At 37.2% G+C, this 27,538-nt stretch overlaps 2 protein-coding genes across 3 annotated transcripts in view; both read right to left on the bottom strand.

Moving 5' to 3' along the window:
• Positions 1–17,705, bottom strand: part of pudp (pseudouridine 5'-phosphatase) — a 362,626-nt gene extending 344,921 nt beyond the window's left edge. The window contains exon 1 of the mRNA XM_079615744.1: positions 17,696–17,705. The gene's annotated coding sequence lies outside the window, so the exon portion shown is untranslated. The remainder of the gene's footprint in view (positions 1–17,695) is intronic.
• anos1a (anosmin 1a) lies at positions 530–27,217 on the bottom strand. 2 transcript variants are annotated; one of them, XM_079615734.1, is made up of 14 exons: positions 26,812–27,217; positions 22,996–23,043; positions 13,899–13,961; positions 12,183–12,405; positions 10,936–11,120; positions 10,453–10,582; positions 10,083–10,279; positions 7,611–7,752; positions 7,353–7,469; positions 5,724–5,812; positions 5,066–5,237; positions 4,539–4,759; positions 1,875–2,019; positions 530–1,536 (listed from the first exon to the last, which is right to left on the bottom strand). In XM_079615734.1, the coding sequence occupies exons 1-14, from the start codon at positions 26,989–26,991 to the stop codon at positions 1,487–1,489; spliced, it is 1,962 nt and encodes a 653-aa protein (XP_079471860.1). In that variant the 5' UTR covers positions 26,992–27,217; the 3' UTR covers positions 530–1,486. The 2 variants fall into 2 exon arrangements, with proteins under 2 accessions (XP_079471860.1, XP_079471859.1); XM_079615733.1 differs by having other exon boundaries at positions 531–1,536; positions 4,539–4,756; positions 26,812–27,082.
• Between the last annotated feature and the right edge of the window lie 321 nt (positions 27,218–27,538).

Below are 27,538 nucleotides of genomic sequence, written 5' to 3'. Positions count from 1 at the left end.
TTTATGTGTATGTTTATATAGATTTTTGAGTGTGTGTATTGATTGTGTGTATTTTAAATATACATCAAGCGTAGCGTCATTTCTGGCAGATCACGTTAGTCAAGCTCGCATCAGTTGATGTCTACCTATAGGAATATGACGCCTATCACCGTACATATAAGCTCCTTCAGTATTATCAGCAGCTAGCGCATTTCTCAGGAGCGAATTACCCTCCTCCATCCCCAGCTCCTCCTCTCGCCAGTCAGGATTTGGCATTCTGATTCCCCTCAAATCAGAATAAATTCTCGAATTATGTTGTATTTTAAAATCTTGAATTAATGATATATACATTCATGTTGGTTCTGTTCTGTTTACCCCAGGAGGGGTTATTGCTGCTTTTATGCTGTTGCATTGATGCGCAGGGAGTTCTCGCCCAGAACAGAACCATACCGCCAATCCAAACTGTATGCTAATTGTCAATCATATTTGACGATAGTGGTCCTGAAAGAAATACCCTGGTAGCACTGTTACAAAACACACAACCAGTATGGTAAAGGGAAAACAAGGTTTAACATCTTTATTCATATAAAATATGTACATTAATATTCATTATCCATGGGAATTTACAAATATATTTATACAAAATCTCCTTGCAAGGGTTTGTCAGTTTGTGAATGATGCTGGGGGAACCCACACACACACACATTCATGCACTCACACACAGACAGTTACAACTCCACATAACACAGTGTTGCATACATAAATAAATAAAAAAAACATACAGTATATACAGGAATTACATGACTGCAAACAAATACCTCTACAGCATATTGAGCACGCACCACACAAAACCCTCATAAAATGAAATGCCATTTTCCTTTTAAAGAGCAGGAATATTTTTCATTGATTCCTCATTTGTTGCTATTGACACAATGGGGATACAAACAGTAAAATTCCATGCTTAACGAACACATGCAAAACCACAAACAGTTGTATTGAGTCAGGCTTATTTACAAGTTAAACCAAATTAGTCATCACATGCAATATTGGATTAAAGAGGGTCCGTTTCAGCGCCTAGGGTGTGTAACCAGAGAGTCTTTTTTCTTCTTCTTTTTTTTTTTAGGGAATGTGCATATTCAAAACATGTCTTTTAGGCATTTAACCACAACGATTTTTATTTTATTTTTTATTTATTTTTATTTTTTCGTATTTGCACTGTTTTTATCCTATGGCTTTTGATGCCCAAGTCTTTGTTGCAAATTCAATACTAATTAGTTTGTGGAAGCCGATCCCCCCTACAGGAAATTAATGGGTCTTTAAATATCATAACGTCAATCACAATTTGATCTTCAGATTACAGCCGGTCCCCATTTTGAGTTCCTGTATGAGGCAGCTGACTGGATCAGGCTGAAACACGATTTGCAATTAACTTTTCTTTGGTTCTTCTGACACTCTGTGTTCCTGAGGAGTCAGTTCTGGTCCAGGATGATTCATTGCAGTGTGGTCTTCAGTGCCGTTCTATCACCGACCTTAGATGGTGTTTCTTAATCCTTGGTTCTGCAAAGTTAAATATACACTAGAGTCAGGAGAGGAAAAGCAATTAATCTCAATTACATGATTTATTGGTTGACCTCGACATCAAGAGCTGGGGCTACTTGCACAAGACTTTTGACCTCATACACCCTCTGACCTTTTCCTTCTAATGAACAAGAATGTCTTTTCAGCTCTCCCTTATTAAGATTTAAGGGTTGGGCTTCAGTTTTTATGCGCTGAAGAGGTCAGTGCCATAGAGATACCGCAAAAGATTATAAAAAAGTAAGAGCGATTACGCTATTTTCAAATAGTAAGTGATTTGGTACACAAATGTAGTGGTCTCATAAGTTTAAAGAGCTTACTGTAGTGCAGGACTGGCCTGCTGTGAGTTGGTGTCTGGAAGGTTCTGGATGTTGCTGGGCCTTGTCCTCCCGTAGTGATCACCTGCACCTCAAGCCTGTAGAGAGATGCCAACTGAAGACCAGAAACTACCAGGATATTACGCTCCTATTTGTGAGGAAAGAGAAGGTTTTTTTTTAGTTAATCAATATCATTTGAGTCTGTGAAATAAATAAAATACAAATACACTGAATACAAAATTCTAAATTAAATAAAAATAGTCTTTGATGTTCAAAGCTGCATCTATTTAATCAAAAATACTGTAAACAGTAATATTGTGAAATATTATTACAATTAAAAATAACTGTTTTATAATTTAATATATTTTAAAATGTTTTTTTTCAGCAGACATTACTCCAGTCTTCAGTGTCACATGATCCATCAGAAATAATTATAATATGCTGATTTGGTGCTCAACAAACATTTCTTATTTTTGAAAACAGTTGAGCTGCATATTATTTGTGTGGAAACTGTAATGCACGTTTTTGCATGATTTATTGAGGAATAGAAATGACAAAAGGACAGCATTTATTTGAAATTTGAAATATTTTGTAACATTATGTCTTTACTGTTACTTTTGATCAATTGTCCATGTTGAATTCAAATATTACCTTCTTTCTTTCATTCAATAAAATAAATAAAAAAGACCCAAAACTTTTTAATGGTAGTGTACATTGTTGAAGAACTTTGGATATGCATCTTGGGGCACATGGAAGACAAAGTAAGATTTGTATTATTATGCCAATAATACAATACATGTATGGCTTAGTAATAAAATTGAGTATTTTATAAGTTAATATATAGTTTATATTGACTAAATGTTGTATATAAGTATATATATATGTTTAGGTCTTGTTTTGGGTTTGTTAAACCTTAATGTTATGAAGCCACGGGAATACTTTTTGTTAGCAAAAACTAAATTATTTAATTATTCTCATTATTGGTCTACGCGGTTCGCGTGTGCACTACGACACAAGTTCTGACGTAGAACCCAGAAGTGATGCACTGTTTACTACATGAACAGCTTAGGAGACTGACACAGAAGAGAAGAAAATGTTGGATAAAGTCCTTATTTTTGCTTCATAACATTAAGGAGTAAGTATTTTTAAGTATTTAAAATGTTTTTACTACTTTTCTGGGCCTTGAAAGTTGCAATGACATTGCTGCCTATGGCTGGTTCAGAAACCTCTCGTGGGTTTCTATTCTTTATATATATATATATATATATATATATATATATATATATATATATATAAAGCACTATTAAAACAAGGTAATGTTTATTTTATTATGATAAAAAAAAATCTCATCTCACACATCGGTGATCTGCATTTAGAAGATTTTTTTTTTGCAACAGAACGTTTTCTATGCTATAATGTATTTCTGTATGAAACACATGATCTATCTATCCTTTCAAGCAATGTGGAAGCAAAATGACTAAACAAAAAACACCCATGTTATCTTTGTAAGCACATACTGTTATTTATGTAGTTTAATCAGTCTTTCTTTTTATTATATAATTAGCATCAAACAAACACTAATTCTAATTCACAGTGATTAAAGATTATTAAAAAAGGAGATTGAAATACGATTGCACAACCACCAAATAGAAGGTGATATGCACTAAGAATGTAAATAACCATTAAATAAAAGAAGAAGTAGTAGTAGTATGGCATGCTTTTTCTTAGCGTCCGTTTCCATGGTGACATGTCAATTCGTCGCTCTGTTGAAAATGTCTTGCGTGTTAACAGTGAACATACTCAAGGTATGCTGGTTCCAAAAACGCATAAGGGAGTTCAGCAAACTCTGAGCAAGCAAGGTTTGGGTAAGTCAACCGAGAGATAAGGGTATGCTTGACGGTAAGATAAACTTGCTTTCTGGAATATTTCCTTTGTTCTGTTTTCCCGCTCTTTATTAGTTACTATGGATTTTGATTAGCCCTTTACACCTGTTCTGTTTTCTCTTGATTACTGCCAGTGTTTATAAGCCCTTAGTTTCCTTTGTTCAGTGTTCGGACTCATTTCAGTTTCTATGTGGTTTTTCCATGTTATATTTATCCCTGATCTCCCGAGTGTTCCTTTTTAGGATTTATTTATTTTATTAAAAACTATTTATTTGTTTGTGAAGTTCTTAAACTTAATTTTCGGGAGGAGTGAACCCATCTAATCTTTCCATTAAATGCATCAGCGGTTTTGGCATCCCTCCACCTCCCCAACTCCACCAACATAATTTAGGCATCTTGCTACTAGACTCATCTTATTTGTATTTGTATTAGCATTTGTAGTCCCACTGGGTGGTATATCTAAGCCTGAGTTGAAGCTGCTTCCTAGAGCCCCTCCACTGCGGACAGCAAGCCAAATACGTTTAACCTTAATAGCTATATAGGCAAACAAACTCGTGAAATCTCCATTGTTGTGCGTTTACTACAGCAACCACACTTTACAATAACAGTAAGAACTAAGTTTAAAACAGAATTAAGCTTGGAAATCAATTCAATATGAATTCTATGCTGGTTTGGTGATCCAGCTCCTGGACCTGCATGCTAGTGCTCAAAACGAAACATATCCTGGTTGACCAGGATCCCATGCCAGGGAACATACTGTATGCTTGTGATGAACGTAACTTACTGGAGGTAGGATCTGAGACTGGGATATAAGGCTGTTGGGCAGATTATTTATGCGGCTCTCTGTGATGACCTCTGCCCATGTGACCTGATACCCTGTGACCTGTTGTGGTGGTTGAGGCATGGCCACCACCCATGAGAACAGGCCTGTCACATTTCCCATGTAGACCGAGAACGCTGCCGTCAGGTTCTCTGCTTTGACCAGGACCTTTGGAAGAACCACTGCTGATTTGAGAAAAGCAAAGAATCAAGAGACATGAAACCAAATACAAATAAAAAGGGATACAATTTACTTATCATTTTTAAATTCTTATTGGGTGCATAAACTGAAATATGTCACAGTGACATAATATGTGACCCTGGACCACAAAACCAGTTACATGGGTAATTTTTATATATAATGTAATGTATATTATGGACACTCTTATACATCGACCTACAAGTTTGAGCCAACATATCTCATAAATGGTTTTGTAGATTATGCTAATGAATAGTCAATAGTCCTCATATTTTTTAAAAGCTCAGATTCACCTGAGACTGTAGAGCAGGGGATGGGTTTGGGACTCTTGCTCTGGATGGTAGCACAGGAAGGGGTGTAGAAATGTGTGCTTTCCGCCTGGGCTCGACCCTTTGTTCCGACAGGCTGGATAATCACCTTATACTTGCAAGAGAACTGAAGACCAGGAAGGCTAGCAAAATTCTCCTGTTCAGTGATATGAAAAAATAATAAAAAAAATGTTCCAACTCCACTGAAAAGAATTCAAGGAGAAATATGATGACTGATCACCTATCAACACATCCAGCATAGCTGTGGGCCTCAATGGGAAAATCTATCATGTTTTCTATATGTCAAGAAAGATTAATTTTCATGCTGAAAAAATACATTTCCCCCCTTTGAGTGTGTCATAGATTTTAACACACTTTCTTACTTAGTAAAAGACACAATTACATTGATGAAAATCTAAATATTAAAGATGTTTAAAATAATACTTTGTCTTATATTTCTCTGCAATTTAGTAAATAAATCTTTCTGGAATTTGGATGTGCCTCAAAATGGTGAGTTATCTGCCATGAATGATCAATGAACACCACACGAACCCTCTCCCCGGAAATTCATCTTATGTATGAGCTGTCAGAATGTGGCCTCGCACCTGTAGGGAGGATGGAAGACACATTCCTGACTGGTTACCTGGGTGATGAGCTTCTCCTGGGTTCTGGATCCATTGTGACTGCAGAATTCCGGAGACCACTGCACACGGTAACGATTCACAGTGGGATCTGAAAAGGAGAGAAAGATATATGCCAGATTCCGAAATGTGATTATGGAGCACTTTGAGTGGGGGACGGGAAGTGTCTGTCAGTTTGCTCCACTCACATATGCTCTTCCAGACCGGCTTCCAGTCTGTGCTTTGCTTGGTGACACACCTTGATGCTTTGCTTTCTATATTTCTATAGGTTGGCTGAGAAGAATTACAGTATATGAACTAACTGGCCAAATTTTGTCTGAAAAAATAAGGTATTTGTTATTAATTTGTTTATTTTGTATACTATTTATTTGTTACTATTTAATATCTCAGCAATTTCACACATCCAATTGTTCTAGTCATGTGTACTGAAAATCAGCGCTGTTTCTTGTATGAAACTGTCGTTCATGCAACAATTAATTCCCCAAAAAATATGCATTTCTTTCTATTGTTAAACACAAATATATATATATATATATATATATATATATATATATATATATATATATATATATATATATATATATATATATTATTATTTTTTTTTTATGTATGTTGTGTTGTGTGAAAGTCAGCAGTGTGTTTGGCTTTCATTGTATGAATATCTTCAAAATATCTTCTTTTGTGTAAAAAGAAACAGACTTTCTAGTTTGGAACAACATAGTGAGTAAATTATGTCCGAAATTTTCATTTTTGGGTGAATGATCCCTTTCAATACATTTGAAGTTATGTTTATATTAGCTGTCTTTAACTATTTTGTACTTGCATCGAAAAATAAGTACAATGTACTGTACGTATTGTTCTTATGCTGTATTGCAAAACACTTTTGCTGCTATTGAGGTAGGATCCGGGTAAGGTTTGGGACAGGTTTGGTGGTATGGGTACATTTAAGGGTGGGTAAAGGTGCAAGGTAAGGGTTAACAATGTAATTATAGATGTAATTACAAGTAATCAGCACTCAGTTATACGCCCTGTAAATATTCATGCTTGCTATGCATCCAGAAAATATGCAAAACCAAGCAAAATATGCAAAGGCAAGTAATCTTGATAATGTGCCTGACAGATTAGTATGAGGTAAATCTGTGGGACATCCATTAGAGAGATTAAGGGATTTGACATGTGGCCAGTGTGAGTCTTAAGTTATTGGAAAAAAAAAACATCCTTGCTGAGGTCAAGGAGAAGATTTCGAACAACATTTTGCATGGCTTGGTATGAATGAAATGTTTTCGTTTCTATGACAGTTTTCATTTTTGAGTTTAATGTAGGATTAACTCATCACTCACTGACAGAACGAAACAGTTTAAATGTAATTTGCAGCATGCGAAGTTAGGCCGAGACATGCCTCGTCAGCACATGTTAGCACACAAACAGGTCCTCACTTACTTCAGTAGTTCTTATCTCTTCCCAAACAAAGAGTTATTGTTCTTCATTTAATTACACATAATTCTGATTCTTAACTCTTTAATAAGCACAATGTTTACATAATTGCAAAACACAGCTGTGAGAAAGATAAAGACATCCAGCACAGAACAGGACTGTTTCCTAGATAAAATGGTATATTGCATCTGTCATACCTTTCTTTTTCCAGTAAACCCGGACCTGAAGCTGTCCATCTTGATAGAACGGAGTGCCCACGTCTAATAGATCTGACTGAGGTTTTATAAAGACCGTGCTGACTGTGGGTTCCAAATCTGAATGACATCAAATATGGAGGAAAAGTATAACGTTACAAATTCAAAACATTTACAGCTGTTTTCACTGTATTTCACAACACCCAAATGAGTGCTGTTATGTATCAAGTACAAATGTACAGCAATTAAATAGTTTAGTACCAGATTGTCTTTGGCTTGTAGTAAACTGAAGAATGGCCTTGGGGCTCTTGATGGGGACCTGACCCCAGTATGAAACTGCCTGCAACTCCACAGTGTAACTCTTGTTCTGTCCCAAGTCATCCAGCTCAGCATAGGTAGAGTCCTACACACACACACACACACATGTTGGTGCAACTACATTATGAGGACTCTCCATAGGCGTATTTTTTTTATACTGTACAAACTGTATATTATATCCCCACTGTACATTTTTAATAAAACATAGTTTTTTAAGCTATTTGAATTACGAGGACTCATGGAATGTCCTCATAAACCATGCTTAAGTTGTAATACCAGTGTAATACACGTCATTATACAAATTTGTGCCCTCATAAATCACACACACACACACACACACGCACACACACACACACACACACACACACACAGGGATGCACACACACAGGGATGCATTTGAAAAGTCACAGCAATACAAATCCAAAAGAAAAAGAAAAGAAAAAGATAGAAAGAAAGGAATGAACAATGTACCTATATGAAAATAGAAGGTAAGCCCATGTGGAATTTTTAACTACCCGGTAATCCAGAGGTGTCAAACTCATTTTATATCAAGAATCGAGGGCCATACAAAACGTCACCTTACACATGCAAGCCAATAATATTTTATTTGTTAAACCTTGATGAAGCCTAATCACAAAAATAGCTTATGTGCTTTTGGACATAACCCAGAATCAAATTTAGCTGCTTTATTAAACAATATTGGGAGCAATTTACTGATTTCAGTCACCAGAGACCTTGAGTTTACTTTGCACATTAAATTAGGGAATATTAATCAGATAAAAAAAAAGAGAAACCCACTCATTGGTCTGACCTGGATAACTTAAGTAGATTGAATAAGCCTCTTGAAGCATAACTGAAGAACATGAACATGAAAATGAAGTTAGGCCATCACTTATAAAAATAACCATTATTTATCTTAGTGTGAAGGAAATTTTATTGATCTGATGAACTTTTTTTCTACTATAAAGAACCTTATGTGCAATGGATAGCTACCGTGGACGTTAAAGATTAGATGTCAATAAAGAGTGTTGGGCTCATTTCAATTTCAAACTCTGTCAGCATCAAATCAGTATTAGTGCATTATATTTATCTAATAAGTTTTTACTACTAGAAATCTTTCCTTATACATGGTCCATTATTGCTGTGAGCATCTCTGATAAACGTCAAAGTGGGAAAATGAATAGGGTTGCCCCTGTAAAAGAGTCACTCATAGATTTAGAGTTCAACGAGATTCTGAAGTGCTGAATGCCATACATAATTAAATATGCAAACTACAAACTATCATTCAAAAGAAATTTTTTTAAAGAAATTAATACTTTTAGTCAGCAAATTTGATCAAAAGTGACAGTAAAGACTGGTACACTGATACAAAACATGTCACAATATTATACTGTTATTTTTGATCAAATAAATGCAGCTTTGGTGAACATTCTCTCCTTGGTGAAGTATCCTCTTTCAAAATTATTGTGAAAAATTGTACCAACCCCGTAGTGTATAATATACAACTGCTGTAGATAATAAAATATTATAGAAATATCATACCAATAAAATAAAATGAATACAAATGTTGTCAGCATATTTCAGTTGCAAGTTTTCTCCAAAATATCCCAAAGGCCATATTAGATTCCCCTGCTTTAATCCAATAACATGAGATCTGATACTGTAGCTGAGTCACATGTTAATAATACAACTACTATTAATCACATAAATCATAGCAATAGAGAACGCCAAATTCAATGTTATCAGAATTTGTATGCATATTGTGTTCTTATAATCTTATAATCATTGTGCACAAGAGTAATCTGTTTAAAATCAATCTGAAGCATATTTTTTCCTATCATCTTACAGAGCCCAACAGTGAAATCAGTGTGGTTTGCAGTTGTCTGCATTCACTCAGCAACTATTCAGAAATGTAGTTTTCTGAAGAAAAGTGTCCCTCAGCTGACAAAGCCTTCAAAAATATAAAGGCACAACTGCCATCTCTTGGATTCCTAAAGGAGGGGGGAAAATAAACTCTTCAACATGATCTCATTCAAAGAAAAACAATTCAGCTGTTATTGAGAGATTTCCTTTTCTCAAGACAACTAGAATTGATATGCTGTTTTTGGCTGTATATCAAATGGCACCCAGAAATGTTTGCATTTGCCAAGAGTGGTGATGCAATGCTGTACCACCCTAGTTTGGTGTCTGAAGCCCTCAAATTTAGGGCTTGGTGCGATCAAAGGCCCAATCCTGAGTTGTTTATCTTGCACTTATTTTCACTAAAATATCTAATTTGTTGTGGCTTGCTGAAAGAAGGGGCTGGGAAGCTTAACCCTTGAGGGGTTTGGGAACAATCCAGTGTATGAGAAAATGAAATAGTGAAAGACTGAGAGAAAAAGAGAATGTGCAGAGGCATGGGCAAGTCAGAATTACCCCGTTTGCAGTCTGTCTCCTTTTGAGTTTGGGTGGCATTGTGTGGTCAGACCAGCTCCAGGAGAGTTTGTAATGGTTAACAGGAATGTCTAAATCTGCAGACATGCTCCAGCTGAGGCGGACAGACACAGAGCGATCTGCACCAAAGGTCATGTCGCTGACATGAAGTTCAGATGGAGCCGGGGGAGGGGCAGGATCTGAGAGGGGGTGAAATAAAGAAATACAACTTACAGTACAAGAACAGTACAGTATAGACATTTAGGATAATAATGTCTAATCTAAATAATACGAGATAGATGTTATTATTATTACTATTTTTTACTAAAATGCCAATTAGAATCCCCATTAGATTACAATCTCTTGATCCAACCTTTAGAGGATCTGAAGTGTCTGCTGGGGGTGGTGTATCCTCTTGTTCCATGAACATTGACTGCTGCCACTCTGAACTGGTACCAGCGACCGGGTCGAATGTCTGTCAACCACACACGCTCTTCTGATGTCTACAGTACAGAACCACAGATGAATGAGCGTAGGAGTGAGCGTATAAATCACTGAAGGGAGTCAAGGAAGAATTACTGACTGAACATATCATACTTCAAGGATCCCAAGTGAAGTTAAGCATTTCATTTTATGCCTGGCCTACATCATATTAATGTATTTACAAACTGTGTTATGATGTTTACGGTTAAAAATATTATTATATTACAGTAGTCAACATTTGAAGTGGATTAACACCTTTCATCAAAGACAACATGAATTTTGAACAATACCTGTTCTTGTCTTAGGACAACTTTGATTAACTTTTTTGATCCCCTTCAAATGTTGAGTACTGTATATTATATGATATTCTTACCCGTGCCACCACTTGCCACTCAGTGGCTCCATCCTCACTGGGGTGGATGCCATAGTTCCACCTCCTCTGCAGAACGTTCAGCACAGGCTCGGCTGACACATTAAACTTGGAGGACCAGCGCACTTCCAGCACACCAGACTCCAGCTCCTCAAAGACCAGCTCCTTCCTGGGCTTCAGAGGAGCACCTGAAGATCAATAGAATAGAATAGAATAGAATAGAATAGAATAGAATAGAATAGAATAGAATAGAATAGAATAGAATAGAATAGAATAGAATAGAATAGAATAGAATAGAATAGAATAGAAATCTAAAATGAAGAGAACAATCTGGATATGCCTTTGTTCTATCTATAGTAGTCTATCAAGTATAATGTATTAATCATATTTGCTTTAGTTTTCAGAACAAATGTGTTATACTCTATGATTGTTGTATTCTATTTGCTGCGACCTCTCCAAGGATATATGACACATGACTATCAATGGAAGCTTGTTTCCAACACTGAATACAAAATTAAAAGGTAATTGGGACTTACTATCTCACAATTATAACTTTTTTTCTCTCGAAATACTTACTTTAGAATTTTTTCTTCAGTGGCGGAAACAAGCTTCTATAACTATCCGATCTGTATAATGTTATGTATAATGGGTTTGTTTGTTTGTTTTATTCAAGTATTATGTTTATTTTGAGGACATTTCATACATTTTGACACAGAACAATTTAAAAAAATGTAATTATTGAAATTGAAAAAACAGCAGTTAAGATTTCCCCTATATTAGTGGTTCTCAACCTTTTTGACTCCATTAGTAAAACGTATGTATTGGAGTCATTGGCCTCATTGTCTTCTTCAACCGACACCTCACCGTGACACCTATCTAAACTGATATGGTACTTCTGTTGTAATAAAAATAAAAATAAACTCACAAATATAATGTCAGGTTAACATCTTTATTTGTAATGTATTGTTTTTTTTAGCATTTTAATTAAGATTAATATAATATAAGACTTACTGGGGCTAAGAAGTCCTCTGGTTGAGAATCACTGCCCTATATGCATGATGAAGTCTAAATTCTAAGATTTGTAATTATTTGAGTGGTTTTTAATTAATAAGCTACCCGTTCCAGGTGAAAGGCTTAAAATGAAAAAAAGGTACAGTTATCAGTTGGTATCGACCACAGCTGAGGTTAAAAATGAACTGGTAACTGGGTTAAACCAGCTGTTTACCATCAGGTTCAGTAGCAGGTCTTACCCCTGTAGAGGTTCTTAGGTGACTGGCATGTGTGTCCACAGCCGTTTGGGCAGCATTTCTTCTGGGCTGAACACTCTCCATCTTCCTCACATCCTTCCACACAGGCGGCTGCAAACCCGCTGGCTCTTTCTGGTGGTGGACAGTCACCCTGTTTCACCACCATCACTGATCGCAGGAACTCACAGCTTGTCACACACTCCCCATGACGCTTGGGAAACGCATGCTGAGGAGATGTCATAGTGAACAGGACCAAAGTTAAACACCTGTAACTCATAGCTTATAGATTCTAGCAATTCATTTATGTGACATTAATTTGTCTTTGGATTTTTAAAACACACTTTTGGTCTCATTCTCTGACCATTTGTATGTATGTACTTGTACACAAAACATGTGTGCATTCTCACATAGACAGTTTCACACTGAAATATTGATTTAATGAAACGTTGCACTTTATATGCAAAAATGTTTATATAATAGTTAAATCTCAAACTGGCCAGGATGATGTTGTTCTCTACGGGCACATAAGCACTGATTAGCCGCTGACGGCCTGGAGCTCACATCTGTGAAAGTGTCTAAACATATTGTAAAATAGGCACTATGATTATATATTAGTCGCATATTTTAGGTCTAAATAACTACATTCGCGGCTAAAACTCTTAAAACTACATTTCGTGACACAACAGCAGTAGTATTTTTTTTTAAATATGGTGGATTTGCTCGACCACCATGACAGTCGCCGCAAGCGGAGTGATACAAACGGTGAAACGGTTAAAGTGCTGATATTGGGTGAATAATGCATGGCTGGAAAAGGTTCTCTTCTCAGCCAGTCAGATTCGAGAAACTGTAACTGTTGTATATAATATAATATAATATAATATAATATAATATAATATAATATAATATAATATAATATAATATAATATAATATAATATATGTTCATCCATCCATCCAAACCCCTTGTCCTTTGTAGAGTAGGGATTATGGAGCCTATCCCAGATTATATTAAAAATGTAATTATTGACAATTATATTACTGAAAATGTAATAATTATGTGACCATACTACAAGTTTTTCATAACTATTTATTTCAGGGAAATAATATGATCTAGGATAAGTTCTGCATGAAACTGTATATGTTCATGTGTAGTTTTAGTCTATATGAAAGGTGTATATTGTTTTTCCGCTGGCTTCAGAGAATGGCTTTTTTTTTTGCTTTTGGCACTATGTTCAAAACAAGATGATTATAACATTTCACATTTACATGAGTAGTGAATGATTTAATGTTGCTTACTCTTATACAAGTCTAAAAATGATTGATGAAGGTCCTGATCAGTGCTGGCAATGAAAGAACGATATTCATTGTTTTAAGTCCCCATTGCCCTCAACATTGCATTTATAGCCAAAGAAACAGGAAAAGCTAGATGTTACTAGGCCAAGAGTTTTCAAATGTAGAGAATCCACAGAAACAGGATTCAAGACCAAATGGAAATGTTCAAAGAGATTCTAAGACTGTTTAAAAAGATCAGAGCAGAACATTATCATTTTGAACAATAGGAGACCACTTATATGGTAGCCAAGTCGGTCAAGAAAAACAATGGAGGATTAATATTTGGAAAACGAGAACATCAAGGTCAGCCATTTTGTATTCGATTTTTTTTCTTGTTAAGAACACATCCCAGAAACTACTAGATCTGTTAAGAATGCTGCGGTCTGTACCTCACATAAATCTCGACAAGGTCCATCTTTCAACTCCCAGGAGTCTTTGCATGGCTCCAGGCACTGTGAACAGACAGCAGAAGTTTAAGTATCAGCAAGCAGTCTCAAATGACTCTGGTATCATTCTTTTTCAAACAATCACAGCCAAATGTGTCGAAGTCAAAAGCATTTGCTTTGATTTTGGATGTTACAATATATAGATATTAATGATAGCCATAATATTTAAAAAATTAAATAATAATATCATGTTATAACTATGTTAGTAACTTTATTAGAACAACATTTCCTGTGCACTGACTATGTTCACAAAACAATTATTATGTTGTTAACAATACCAATCTCTAACCAGTTACTACTTCAGTCTATTTGACTAAAAATAGTTTTGTCAAGATATAATTTTCACCATTATCTGATATGAAAAGCAATCATTATGCCTATTATCAGTGTTGCCAATCTTTTGACCGCTCATAAGAGAATTTTCAGATATCTACCGTTCGTTTTTGGGAGAGTAGATAGTGATGTAGTTAGTGACATTCACACTTATAAGGCACACATCTGTAACCATGGGCACAGCTGTGCACCTCAAACCATGAGATTCATCTGCGCAGAATAAAGGAGCCAAAGCACAACTCACAAAATGACCAAAACAGTGAAGTTTTTTTGCTTCAAGCATTAGAAGGCCAACAATTACCTAATGTATCTTTAATGCTACTATAGATATATACATCTGTAACCCTTGTTCTCTAAGAAGGGAACAAAACGCTGCGTCCGTGATGACAATTTGGGGAATGCCCTCAGCATGAAAGCGCCTGAAGCACGTGTGAAACAAGTCCAATCTTGATTGGATGCTGCGCCTTGACATGGCATGTGATGGCATACACGGAAGGCATGCGGAGGTGTGGCAAAGGGATGCAAACCCTTTCAAGGGTCCTCGCACTGGTCCTTGGATGACACTTGGGGAACGAGTGTCCACTTTGTCACACCAACACATGCCTGTCCTAGTGTGAAACTGTCCAGGCACAATTTAGGATGAGAGCACTCATGTGCCCAGCGTGGAAGGAAGGTGCAGACTATAGAACCTCATTAAAAAGTATGTGGGGTAGCCCTGTCTGCAGCATCACCAATCATTTGAAGGAAGGCCCCCGAAAGAAGGGCTTTAGAAGATGCCATGCTTAAGGCCAGAGGGGAAGGCAAACCATGCACATGGTAGCCTGAATGATCCAATTGCTGATTGTTTGCTTAGAGTCCGGGGATCCCTTCCTGGGTGACCCAATACATACTAACAATTGGTCAGACTTTCTCCATTTAGAAGACTTCTGAACATAAAACTCTAGAGTTTTTGCCTGAAGAGCCTGAAGAACCGTAGAGTGTGCCACATTAGATGTGGATGGGGTAAGACTAGCAGAGAAGAGATCTTGGAGTAACTCCAGCACTAAAGCCACCGGGCATTTAACTGGGTCAAACCCACGCTCTCTACACCAAACAGTACAAACATTCCATTTTAGGCCGCACAGTCTCCTTGTGGATGGAGCTCTGGAGTTGAGTATAGTCTCGAGCCCCCGGCCTGGGAAAGCAGGTCTCTCCTGAGGGGAATCTTCCACGGTGGGTGATATGATGTCCGAGAACCACACTTGGGCTGGCCAGAACGGGGCTACTAAGGAGTAGACTGACCCCGTTACAACGGACCCTCTCTAAAACTCCCTGGAGCAGAACGATTAGGGGAAATGCGTACAGGCACAGCCTCGGCCACACCTGCACCATGGCAGCCCAAGAGGACCTGGATGAGAGAGGGAGAACCACAATGGACAGTGGGTCGTCTCCTGAGAAGCGAACAAATCCACTTCCACTGGGCTGAATCTCTCGCAAATTGACTCCACCGTCTCACGGGCTTCTGCGTCGGAAGCATCGGAGCTGCCCGATGAGGACTGAGAGACTGACGAAGTGTCGAGTCCCTCTGCTAGCTCCATCTGTGATCCCCACAACCTGAGATGCCGATCCGCCTTGTGTTTGTGAATGCAGGGCTTGCCAGAAGCTAACTCTGTTGTGTGCTAACTCCTTTTTTAGCTTTCGTGTATGCCTTCACATGCCACGTCATGATGGAGAACCATTAAGATTGGACTAGTTTCAGACGCTTTCATGCAGCACAAGGTCCCTTGAAAGGAAGCTCGATATTATCATTATTGTGAATTCTTTATGCCACAATACTTGTTTGGTGAAAATCTGATATAATGACAGCCCTAGTTTTGAATAGATTGTTTCTGCTGATCTGAATACATATGGTGGTTTGTAATCTATAAGGGTTCTAGTTCTCAATTCATTCAGACAAAGGTTATTTTGCAATTTTTTTATCACATATCGCCATATCGTTGTCTCGTGTTGCATTCTTCAATAACAGAACCGGCGTGGAGTGATAAGTGGAAAATGAGTGCCGCAGCGAGCGAGGAAATTGTTGATAAAACAGGAAAAGTTAGCCTGCCAGTATGGCAGTTTTGTCGTCAATGTCGTCTGCAAATTATGCAAGACCGTCGTCCCCACCAAGACTGGTAATACCACAAACTTGTTTTACCACCTTTTGGAGCACAGCTGTATTCGCCAGCAATGTCCAACAACATCTGCAGCTGCAACACCGCACAAGCAGCAGACCACCGTTAAGAGATAATTATTAAGTGTTCATTGTGATTTTAGACTTATGTTTACATTTGAATTATTTGAGTGTTTTCTGTGGTTGTGTTGACATTTCTGCCTTTATAACTGAGGGGATTTTAATCAGAGGAAGGTTAAGTTTAACTTCTTTTTTTTTTAAATGTAATATACTTTTCTCCTGGTCCTTATTGTAAATTGGTTATAAAAAATTCAATAACTATCGATATCGACCGATATGAAACACTTATATCGTGATTCAGTTTTCAGCCATATCGCCCAGCCCTAGTTTGGAGTCTATCATTACCTTCTCTGCAACTTGGAAAAGTCCGCGGAGAGATCCCTGAATGTATTCTGATCACTGACATTTGCATTCAGCACTTAAATCACACGCCAAAATTCTTTCATTTCATTGTCTACACCTGACTCTCTCCCTGGCTCTTTCCCCTCGTTCACTCGCTCTCTCATCTTCTATTCTCCTTTCCTTAAAATTGACACTTCAATTCCTTGCATGAGTGAGCGTGGCTGCCTCTGGGGAATTCGCATTTCCAATTTCATGCCATGATGAGACACAGCGGTCACTATGGTGCTTGGGCTAAACATTGCTCTGCAGGAGAATGCTGGGAAGAGATGTGAACATTATACATTATGCTGATCTAGGAGCTGTCTTTACTCCAATGGTCCCATTTTCAGAACAGCATGAATGGACCTTTACCACCACCTTGGGAAAAACGTACACTTCCTTAAGAAGGAAAGATTCTGCAGACGTCAGTTAAAAAGTTTCGCATTAAAATGCTTGTTAATCCAGGGATTTAGTATCAGGAGGAAACGATAAGGTCGAGGCGCATTTCCGTTAGTGTGTATGTGTATGTGTGTTTGTGTAAATTGTTAATATATGTGTGGTTGTGTTGGGAAAACTGAGGTTATCCTGGGGCAATGTTTCTGAGTAAGAATGAGAGTGGGAAACACATTTATCTGGGAGGGCAGTAAAAATGCACACCTTTTAAAGACGGCGCGGGCTTGGGGTGGTGCAGTCGTCGGAAACTATGAATAATGGAAGAGGCACAGGGGCAGTTAGAGGCGGCAGAGGAGGCAGTTTTATGAAGCTCAGAATGGCCAGAGCCCCGCTGAGATCGCCTGAAGCTTGTGTGCTCTAACACACGAAACACTGTCTCAGAGTCGCATGTGCAGCTGAGAGAATTATGCTTTGCCTGCTTCTATTTCCCATGCAGGTAAATATCAACTCATCATGCACACTGCATTATGCCACATTTAATAAAACAAGCATTGTAAAATTTAAGGTGAATTAACTTACAATACAGTTTGTACAGTACTTGACAGATCACAAAATAAGTTAATTGAATTGAGTTCAAAAAAATGACACCATTGTCTCCTGTTAAGCTGCTTTATTGAAATGAAAGTTTTAATTGGGAGATTACCAAATGTATTGTTTTCTTACGGAATATTGCAACATTGACAGACACTGTTTCCCCAGTTCACGGTAAAGCTTCTTTGAAACAATCTGTATTATATAAAGTGCTGTGTAAATACATGTGACTTTTTATTTATTTACTTACTTCCATATTGATTGATTTATTGACTTCCTTCCTGTCTTCCTTCTTAATATCAGAATGAAGCATGATGCATTCATTGAAAAGAAAACTTAATTAAATAGTAGTGTTTTATTATTACTTCTTAGAAACATTTTAATAAAACTGCATCACTGCTTAATAATAAAAGACTTTGTCTGCCAAATCAAGGTCATGTTGAGCGACCAACAAAGTCATGTGGTATAACCAGGTAAACCATTTGCAGGGAAAAAAAAAAAAAAACAGAAAAGTATGTGTTCCAAGGCCAGTAATTCCCTTAATATATATATATATATAAAAAAACCATAATGATATTTTTTAATTAATAATTATCCACAAATGTATACCTATTTGTAAGAAATAAAACTTTTTCATTAGAAAAACAAAACATTCACTTTTTTACCTTTTACTTGAAGGTGACACAATGTTAATTTTGAGTCATTAAATTAAAACTTTTGATGAAAATGGTATAAACGTTTTTCAAAATGCTTCCTTTTCTTTATTGTAGACTCGTTATCATGGACACATTATTTGTCCTTGACCCACACATAAATTATTAACATAATTATTAACATAATTATTAACTTTGGCATTCATTATTTTATACAAAGAACAAAGAATGCACTTAAAAATTGGACAATACCTTGATTATGCAGCATTATGTGATAGATGATATATGGTGAAGTCTATTGATAAACACCCATGTCTCCTCGCTCAATACTCTGCAGGTAATTCATTTTTGTGCAATGCTGAAGTCGATGCAGGGAAATTACCTCCTACCCACATATTTTATAATTGATCATGATCAGATATTATTCATATCTTATATGACAAGTAGATTCATTGGCCTCTTTATACATTTTCATCCAGCCTCACCCTTAAACCTCAACCATTGTAAACAATAGCTTGTTTTGAGGAACGCCACATTCACGACCTTAGTCTCATTTATCAGTCTCTCACATACAGCACTCAATGGCCCTTTGTGTAACGGCCCTTTATGATGCATTGCATGTTGGTGGAAAAAGCACAGCATAGATCTAAGCTATAAATCACTTAAAGTATTTCAATCCAATCGCTTTCACCTTTCTAAAGCCACCTTTTGGCTTGTTCCAAACCCACTCCGCTTTTGTCCGTTAGGCACCTGTAATCTCCATGAAAGCGCTCGCTCCCAGTGTCTTTATTATACCCCAGCGCCAGTTAGTTTTCCGCCCCATTTCAGTCTCAAATCAAGCATTCCCTTCCACCGTAGAAAATAAAGGTTATTTAAGAGCTGCGGACATGGAGATTGAGCTGAGATGAAGCCTTGGGTGAGTTCCAGTTCAGCTAAGATGCACTGCCCTTGAACAAATAACACAAACCGGGAAACAGTTATTCAAATATTTTACTTTTTAGCATTACGTTAAAAAAAAATAGACCTGTTTCTTTTTAATAAAATGGTCAAATATGAGACCTCTCCCTCCATACACTCTTTAAAAAAAAAAGGTTCTTTAGTAGCATTGATTGTTCCATAGAGAACCTTTAACATCCTTAGAACCTTTCTATTCCACAGAAAGTTCTTTATAGTGGAAAAAGATTATTATTAAAATGTTCTTTACTTTAAGGGGAAAAAAATGGTTACCGATCACTAAAAGGTTCTTTGGGGAAACCAAAAATGGATATTTTATTGCATTGCTGTGAAAAAAAGAAGAAAATCCCTTTGCAATCTTTATTTTTAAGAGTGTAAGTGAGTCTGGATAATGCATGCTTTGGGTGTTAAATGCTGGGCGGAATGCAAGAATCCCACCCATGTCTGGACCCAACATTTGGACAAATTGTAGTTGCTTTAAGGAGTTTCCAAGCGTTGTTTAATCTACCACTGAGACTCACTTTGCCAGCCTCAGCAAATTATGTAGAGCAACTGTAATTGAAATCTTGCCCATGTCATGAAAATTGCTGGCACTCTCGGTTTTGCAATTGCATTGGTGCCACAGCACTAATACTTGAACCAGCAATTAAACTGGAGGCTAAGAGAACTGTCAAGGCACACTAATTATTTCGCTGGCATTTGAATATCAAATGCCTAAAGGCCATGTGCTGCAGAAGCATAATAATATTCAAGAGCAGATCTTTGATTTGAGGGCCGCCTGTGTACTTTAACATTTTTGTAGACGTTGTTCGAAAACTGAGGAATTGGTGTATGTAGTTATATCATGCTAATAGCTTTGAAGAGTACTTCAGTGAAGAGCTTTCCAAGTGCTGTCTGAGTATAGTTATTATGAATCAAAAAGTGCCGATGAGCGGAGGCCACTGGGTTAACAGTCAATTTGAGGCAAACAGCTTAAACAAGAAGCACCGAGTTAACAGCCTTTGTAAGCGCACTAGCTTCAGAGCAGGAACATCTAAAGCCTGGGACACACCAAGCCGACTTCAAAGAACCAGCGAAGATGAAAACCAACGGTGTTGTCGCCTCGTGTCGGCTGCATCTGGACCAAAAAGCTGTGCTTGAACACACAGCACAGACTACATCCGACTGCAAACAAGCATGTGCGTTCTGCGCCTGCCGTGTAAGGAATTAACTGTCTATTTTAATCTATTCAAAAGAGAAACTGAAATAAGTAAAACATACGAGATATATGCAGATACAGTATATGAAACTTAAACAACACAGCGCTTGCTTACCATTTTGAATATCAGTTATGGTGATAACTTTCTTAATTTTAAGCGGCTCATTTATGAAATTATTAGTGTTTTGGAATGCTCGGGTAGGATAACATAACATTAGATCAGCCTTCTGGCTGTGCCGTCTTACTTACGTCGGACTTACTCGCTCTCTTTCATCACTTTCGCTTTAATTCTCCTGCACCGACTCCTTCGCTAAACTGAACATTCAAGTTCCCACTCTCACCAACAGCCTCAACGCCGATTCAACATGCTGAATTGAGTAAGCTGTCGGCGACGTGAGCCTGATGAGAGCCTACATGTGGAACACACCGCAAAAACTAGCCCGACGGATGCTTGCAGTTATTGTGTCCCGGCCTTAAGATATTTTTGGTTCCAAGATGGCATTTTCAATCACATGTCTAGTAAACACTATTAGGAGTATCAATGGATGTTTGTGTGCACAAGCTGAATGCAAATGCTAGTTCTGGAATGTATGGTAAACAAGGTCACTGCTTTGTGTACGTACTGTATGCAGTTAAATGATATGATACAGCTCTTTAATTAGATGTGCACAATTTGTAGTGAGATTGAAGAATTGGTTACATTTAAAGGCCTGGTCACCTGAACGTGGCATGAAAGCCAACAGTAGTGAACGCAGTCTAAAATTCCAGCGCAAACCCCAGATGTTATGCAAGGAAGTCTATCTTATCCTCAGATATCCCGGACAGAGACTGATAACTGATAACAAGTTTAGCTTTATCAAAGCAATGATTTCCATGGGCCATATTTCAACGAGAGATAACGATTATTTATTTAATCAAGGCAACAATTAATTGAGGGACTCTAGACTGATGTAGATGTGTCTGCATTGTAAGGATCGGTCAGGATTCATATTTTTAACTGCAAAACTTTCAAGGGGATGGATTAAATGAAGTTTGGTTTGTTTAGTTTTCTTGTGTTTTTCGGAAATGATTTTTGACAGTGTGTTGCGCTTGTAATTGAACATATACTGGATATCCCTAATTTTTAGCTTATATATTTGTTAAAAATTTGTGAGTTGTCCTACTGAAAAGCTGCACACTCAGAAAACCCACAGACTAACTGATAATAATAATATGTAATTTTGCACATTCCTGCTACACGATGTCAAGACTACATGCATTTTTTAGTTAGAATACGACTAAATACATTATTACTGACACAGAGTTTTAAAAGCACATTGTCCTGAAGCTTTTGGACTTCTAACTGAATGTGCATGGATCCTGTATAATGAGAAGAAAGAGTTTAAAAGGCATTGTCTTCGTTTGAAGCCAATGGAAGAAACTCTCTGGAGAATGCAGTAAAAATCCATGAACCAGTTGGCCAAATGTTTTCATGGATCGTAGAAGAGAGGTCAAAACCCTGGCTGTTCCAGTGAACTCACCCCGAGGGTGATATGAAAACACGTGCTGCACCATTTCCAACCATATGCACACATACATCAATGCATTAAAGATCTCAAATCCTTAAAGCTGCCCCTCAACCCATGAAAAGTCTGCTTAGGCGCTTAACTGTGACATGCACAATCATGAACTGTTTTGAAATATTTCAAAATAGTCCAGATGTGCATTCAAGAACATTTTCTGCAGACTGTCTTTGTGCGGACTGCAATAGCTGGTTGATATGTAAAGGAATGCAAGCACAGAGCATTGAAAGGAAAGCAGCCCTCTTGAACAATACATCAAAGGGAGCTTTACATAATACCACAGTGAAATGTGTGGAAAATCTGCATTGGCAACATGTCAGCTCAATTCCCCCTGTGCTACTGGCATATTATTGTTATTTAATGACTAGGCTGCTAGAGCATGTTAATGTCCTCATTAAGAAAAGTGGGTTGAGTTCTTTACTGAAATTAGCATTTTGCCTTGAAGTGAAAAAAGAAAAATAACACCGGCTGTATAATTTAATGTGAATCAAAACACATAGCCTTTCTACTCCATTTGTAGCAGTCTCATTACAGATGTGACCTCTAGCTTTGCTAGTGAATCATAATCTCATTTCTGTACGACAACCAGCTAGCATGGATATAATAGTCCAAGGCGATAGCTGACAAATACAGTAGCTTTTACGATGATGTATGATGTCATTACGGGAGGTGCACAGGCATACCAATGCTTTACAGTGATAGATCTGTGTTGGCTTTTATGTCAAGCTGCTGTGAAATGCTGTGTAATTTTGACAGAAATTACCTTTGCACACTGTTTATGGCTCTGACACCATCCAAGGGATCCATTACTCTGTGGATAGAAGAGACAGATGGAATTGCGAGTCAGAATGCTGTAATCACCAGTCACATCAGACAGGCTCATTTGAATCGTGTTATTTTAATGTGCCCCTGCTGAGCAGAGAGGCTTTAAAAGGGAAATTTCCTATTATGAACGCATTATTCTTTTTTTTTTTTTTAAACACTGCCCTGACTACGGTAATGTGAAATTGCTCATAAACCAGAACAGTCAGTCTACATCCCCTCCCTTATTAAAAAGACTAGCCAGGGCACCTGAGCACAGAAACATCAGAAATCACTCATCAGCACCTGGAATCACACAACTTGTTTGCATAGCAGATCTCGGAATGTTCCGTAGCGTGTCAGGAATCGTCACAGCGTTTTGCTTATCTGAATAACAACTAGTTGTTTAAGCTTATGCAGCATATTTGATCGGCAGACCACAGGATAACGCCCCTGGCCAGTCTTCAGAATAATGGTTATTGAATAGCACAATAACAAAGAAAGGACAAAACCTTTTTGATGCACTGTACATTTTATTGAACATGGTGGGGACTCTAAAGTAACCACAATATTATCGCTGCCAGATCTTGCAACTACGCCACTATGGGGAATAGAGCTACAAATCTATTTTGGCCTGTGGTGGGATCAATGGATCAAGCCGGCAGCATTAGCACGGTTAGTTCACATGCACATTATGATGTGCTCACATCAGAGCTACACAAACATATTCTCATTGCTAAAGGTATATGAGACATATTTTAACTGTTATTGGGTAAACAACGTATAAGAGCGTACTTGAATTACTTTGTATTCATGTTGGACTTGTATGTTTTTTTTGTAATAAACATTTATGACATTTTCAAGAAACTTTACATTTAATGACTCTATAATGTCATGTAATGTAACCAAAAAGTAATATATATTTTCCTTACACGTTGAATACATGTATGTGGAAACACATGTATTACCCTCTTTTTTTTGTTTTTTACAAAAGAGGGTAAAAACAAAAATTATATATTTTTTAAATTATCACTTCATAAATATAATTATTTTTTTTGGAAAAAGTTACACCACATGACATTTTACAACCTTGACTTGTCATAAAAAAAATCTAATTCTGAATTATCTATGATATAATTTCCTAAGTTTCTTTTTCCTGTGTGTTTCTTCATATTGATTGGATCACAATACTTTGTTGGTCGCTCCACATGACTTTGATTTGGCAGACACATTTTATATAATACCCTTCTTTATTTAGAATTTTTCACATTTTATGATATCAGGACAGTTGTATAACACTGCAATTTTTTTACTTTATGTCCCCCTAAAAAAAAATTCAAGTGTTTTCTTTTTTATTGTTTTATTGATTATTTGAATAAATAAATGGGGAAGAAAAAAGTGTTACATCATTAAATAATTCCTAAATGCATTAAATCATTTTATACTACCCTTTTTAACGAAGTACTAAAACTATACTTCTAAATAACTATTGGTTCCTGAGAAAAACTTAAGACATAGTGAAGCAAAGACTGATGATCAAATAAAACAATGGCAGTCAAACAGGATATTGAGACAGCTGAAAGATTTGTGTATTTCCACGTAACTGTCTGCATAACGCTGACAGATCAGACGTTCTCTGAACCACATCAAATGCTCTCTAATTTCCCATAATCATTAATCATCAGTAATAGCTCCTTATAGCTCGATGTTATGCCTCGCCACAGCATAACTTGACATTCAGCTCAGCCCGTCTAAATTAACCCATGACCCCCGGTCTCCATTTGATACTAGAGGAAGGGGGATAATTGCCAAAATGGCTTCCCCCCTCGGGAGACAGCGTAAGTGGGCTTTAGGGATGTGGACACGAAGACAATGATCAGCAGATATGAAAAGCATTCATTCTGGTTTATTCCCTGCTCGGACATCAGAATGACAGCAGCTGTTCAGGAACACTAGCTGCTGTTTGAGTCGGAGAGCTCTGGAACGCTTTGAACCCATTGTGGAATCGGTGCTGAGACAATGAAGAGCTTCTAGACCAGTGTCTAATTTGATAGCATCTCCAGATGGACAGCTTGCTGTAGAATAAAGCATTTGATAAAAGAGACTGATGTGCATAGCTTCCCTCTGCACTGATGTCTGGATTAGATAACAACAAGGCCGTCACTGTGATGAGCAGACAGAGCATTTGAAGATAGAAGATTATTTAATTTGAATTGGTAAATAGATCTGGATGATTTGTATTGGGGACTTTTGAATGGGCATTGGGCTTTTAATTACATGCATTGGTCCAGTACATGTTTGCTCATGTTGATGCATTATAGAGCCTGTCAAAAACATCAAGTTGTTATTAGTGTGGAATAGTATAGCTTATTCATGAAACAACAAGAAAAGAAAACACCTTTTGATGCTGAATAATGTTTGACTCACTAAATCATATTTTTTTTATATTATACATTAAACAAAATTCCTGCAGTGTTACGTAATTTCTCTATCATTCATACTAAAGGTTCGCAAAACAATTGTAAATGAATTTGGCTATCTAGCCGTCTATTTCTGGGTCGGATGTCGGTGCAAACTCATGATAAAGATCAGGAAGGACATGAGGATGAATATAATCACAGTAACAAGGGAGTTTGTTGACAGCAGACAAAAAGTGCAGACACACGCACAAAGATCCCCCTCCACATGCCTCTGCGCAGATACAAACACACATAAACATATAAGGCATGCACACACACATACACAGAGGAAGTCTCTAAAACACACTCCTCTTCTACACCCCCCACCCAAACCCTCCTATGGTCTGTCATAACCAACATAAACAGAGAAGCAAGTAACTTAAAACGTCTAATGAAAACCCCAACCGCAGTGTTGAGACTGAGGCTGGCAGAGATTTGTACAGTTGTGTCTCCAGTTTTCCAATTCTATGCATTTGTTTGTTTATAGATAGAACTCCTCTGGGTGAATGGTTAGGAATTTGAAATGGATGAGATGATGAGTGAGTTTGCTTGTGTTCACTGGGTAAGGTATAGCACTAAAAATAACTGTCATTTAACTAACAAAAGTATATTTAGTTCATCTGATAAGGTGTAGAGTGATGGTACATTTACACAAACATGTATTTATCAAATAGGCTGAATCAAACACTGAATTATCTATTTGGAGTTTTCTGATCTATTTGGAGTTTTAAATTAATGTATTACTATTATTATTAGATCAACCTATAATCGATTTGATGATATTTTACAGAATAAATGGCAACCAACAACAAAGGTCGATAGGAATAGTAACTTATTTAATATATTATTTGTATAATTTATGTACTTTTACAGTCATTTATTCTCTACTCTTCCTGGCCATTTTGATGAATTTGAGACTATTTAGATCCCAAATCTACTTTGCATACATATAATGGCAATAATAATAATATACTAATTGCTTATTATGTTTTAATTCAAATGAAACCTGCTGGTTATTGATTCAAAAGCAGAAGAAAAACAATAGGCTAATATTACTAATACAACATGAATAACAAGCAAAACAATAAAGCTAAACAATCCGTATCCGTTGTGGGGGGGGGGGGGGGGGAACAAGATGTTGCTTTATAATATAAGTTTAGTTAAATTAAGTTCAATATAAGTTTAGTAATAATTAAGTATATCGTTTTATAATTAATGCAGGGTAAAAGGCACTGATTAATTTACAAGGGACTCGGATTCAGTACATTTGAGTAGGCTACAACACACAATAAATACTTGTCAACTCTTTTCTTACTTACCTGGAAATGTCTTGGAGAGAGAACGATGCGCGTGCTGTGAAGGCTCAGGCACCTGGCGGCGCACCTCGTACGGAAAATACTGCCAAGAGCTGAAGACGAGTCCTGCCTCCTCATTACTACAAACCCGCTGTTTAATAACAGTATAATCCCAATGTACAAACCGATGAGCGCGTCGCGCATCTTGACGAACAGAAAGTGCCCTGTTGAACCGAAGAGCTTGAAAGTAAAAGTGGATGTGTGGGTGCTTGATGCAAATAATGAAAGTTCAATGAGCGCGTGTGGGCGGGGCCTCCGCAGAGACGCGCGTTGCTATTGGACAGAGTTTGCGCCCGTGAGACGCGCGGGATCAGGTGCACCGAGCGCACGCAGCAGCTGTTCAGTGAAGATACACAGCTTAATGCTCTCTGTGGATTGCTGCTCACTTCATGGCTGAACACAACTGTTTGGTTGTGACATTGTTTCAGGGTAGCAATAGTGAAATTAGTATAATTAATTATACTAATACTATACTAAAACAAATAAAACATTACATCAAACATTACATCAACCTGTTTGTTGGTTGTATGTCATGTTGATTTGTCCATCTCAATTTAACTAATAAGCATTAATAAGTTAGACACATTTGGCATTGCTGCCATCTTTTGGTGACACATTACAAGACCACAAAATATAATGGAACTAATTTCTTTGATTCAGAAATATAAAGGTCCACATTATCTATCTATGT

This window comes from Phoxinus phoxinus (genome assembly GCF_949152265.1).
Source record: "Phoxinus phoxinus genome assembly, chromosome: 6".
NCBI classification, from domain to species: domain Eukaryota; kingdom Metazoa; phylum Chordata; class Actinopteri; order Cypriniformes; family Leuciscidae; genus Phoxinus; species Phoxinus phoxinus.
Note: the sequence above shows the minus strand (reverse complement) of the source record. Positions and strands in the feature narration are given on the sequence as shown.

Coding starts and splice junctions, on each gene's coding strand:
- anos1a (XM_079615734.1), bottom strand. CDS start 26,991: ATGCGCGACGCGCTCATCGGTTTGTACATTGGGATTATACTGTTATTA. Junction 5,238..5,723: donor AGGAGAAGCTCATCACCCAG/GTAACCAGTCAG, acceptor ATCACTGAACAG/GAGAATTTTGCTAGCCTTCC. Junction 1,537..1,874: donor CAGGCCAGTCCTGCACTACA/GTAAGCTCTTTA, acceptor TTAACTTTGCAG/AACCAAGGATTAAGAAACAC.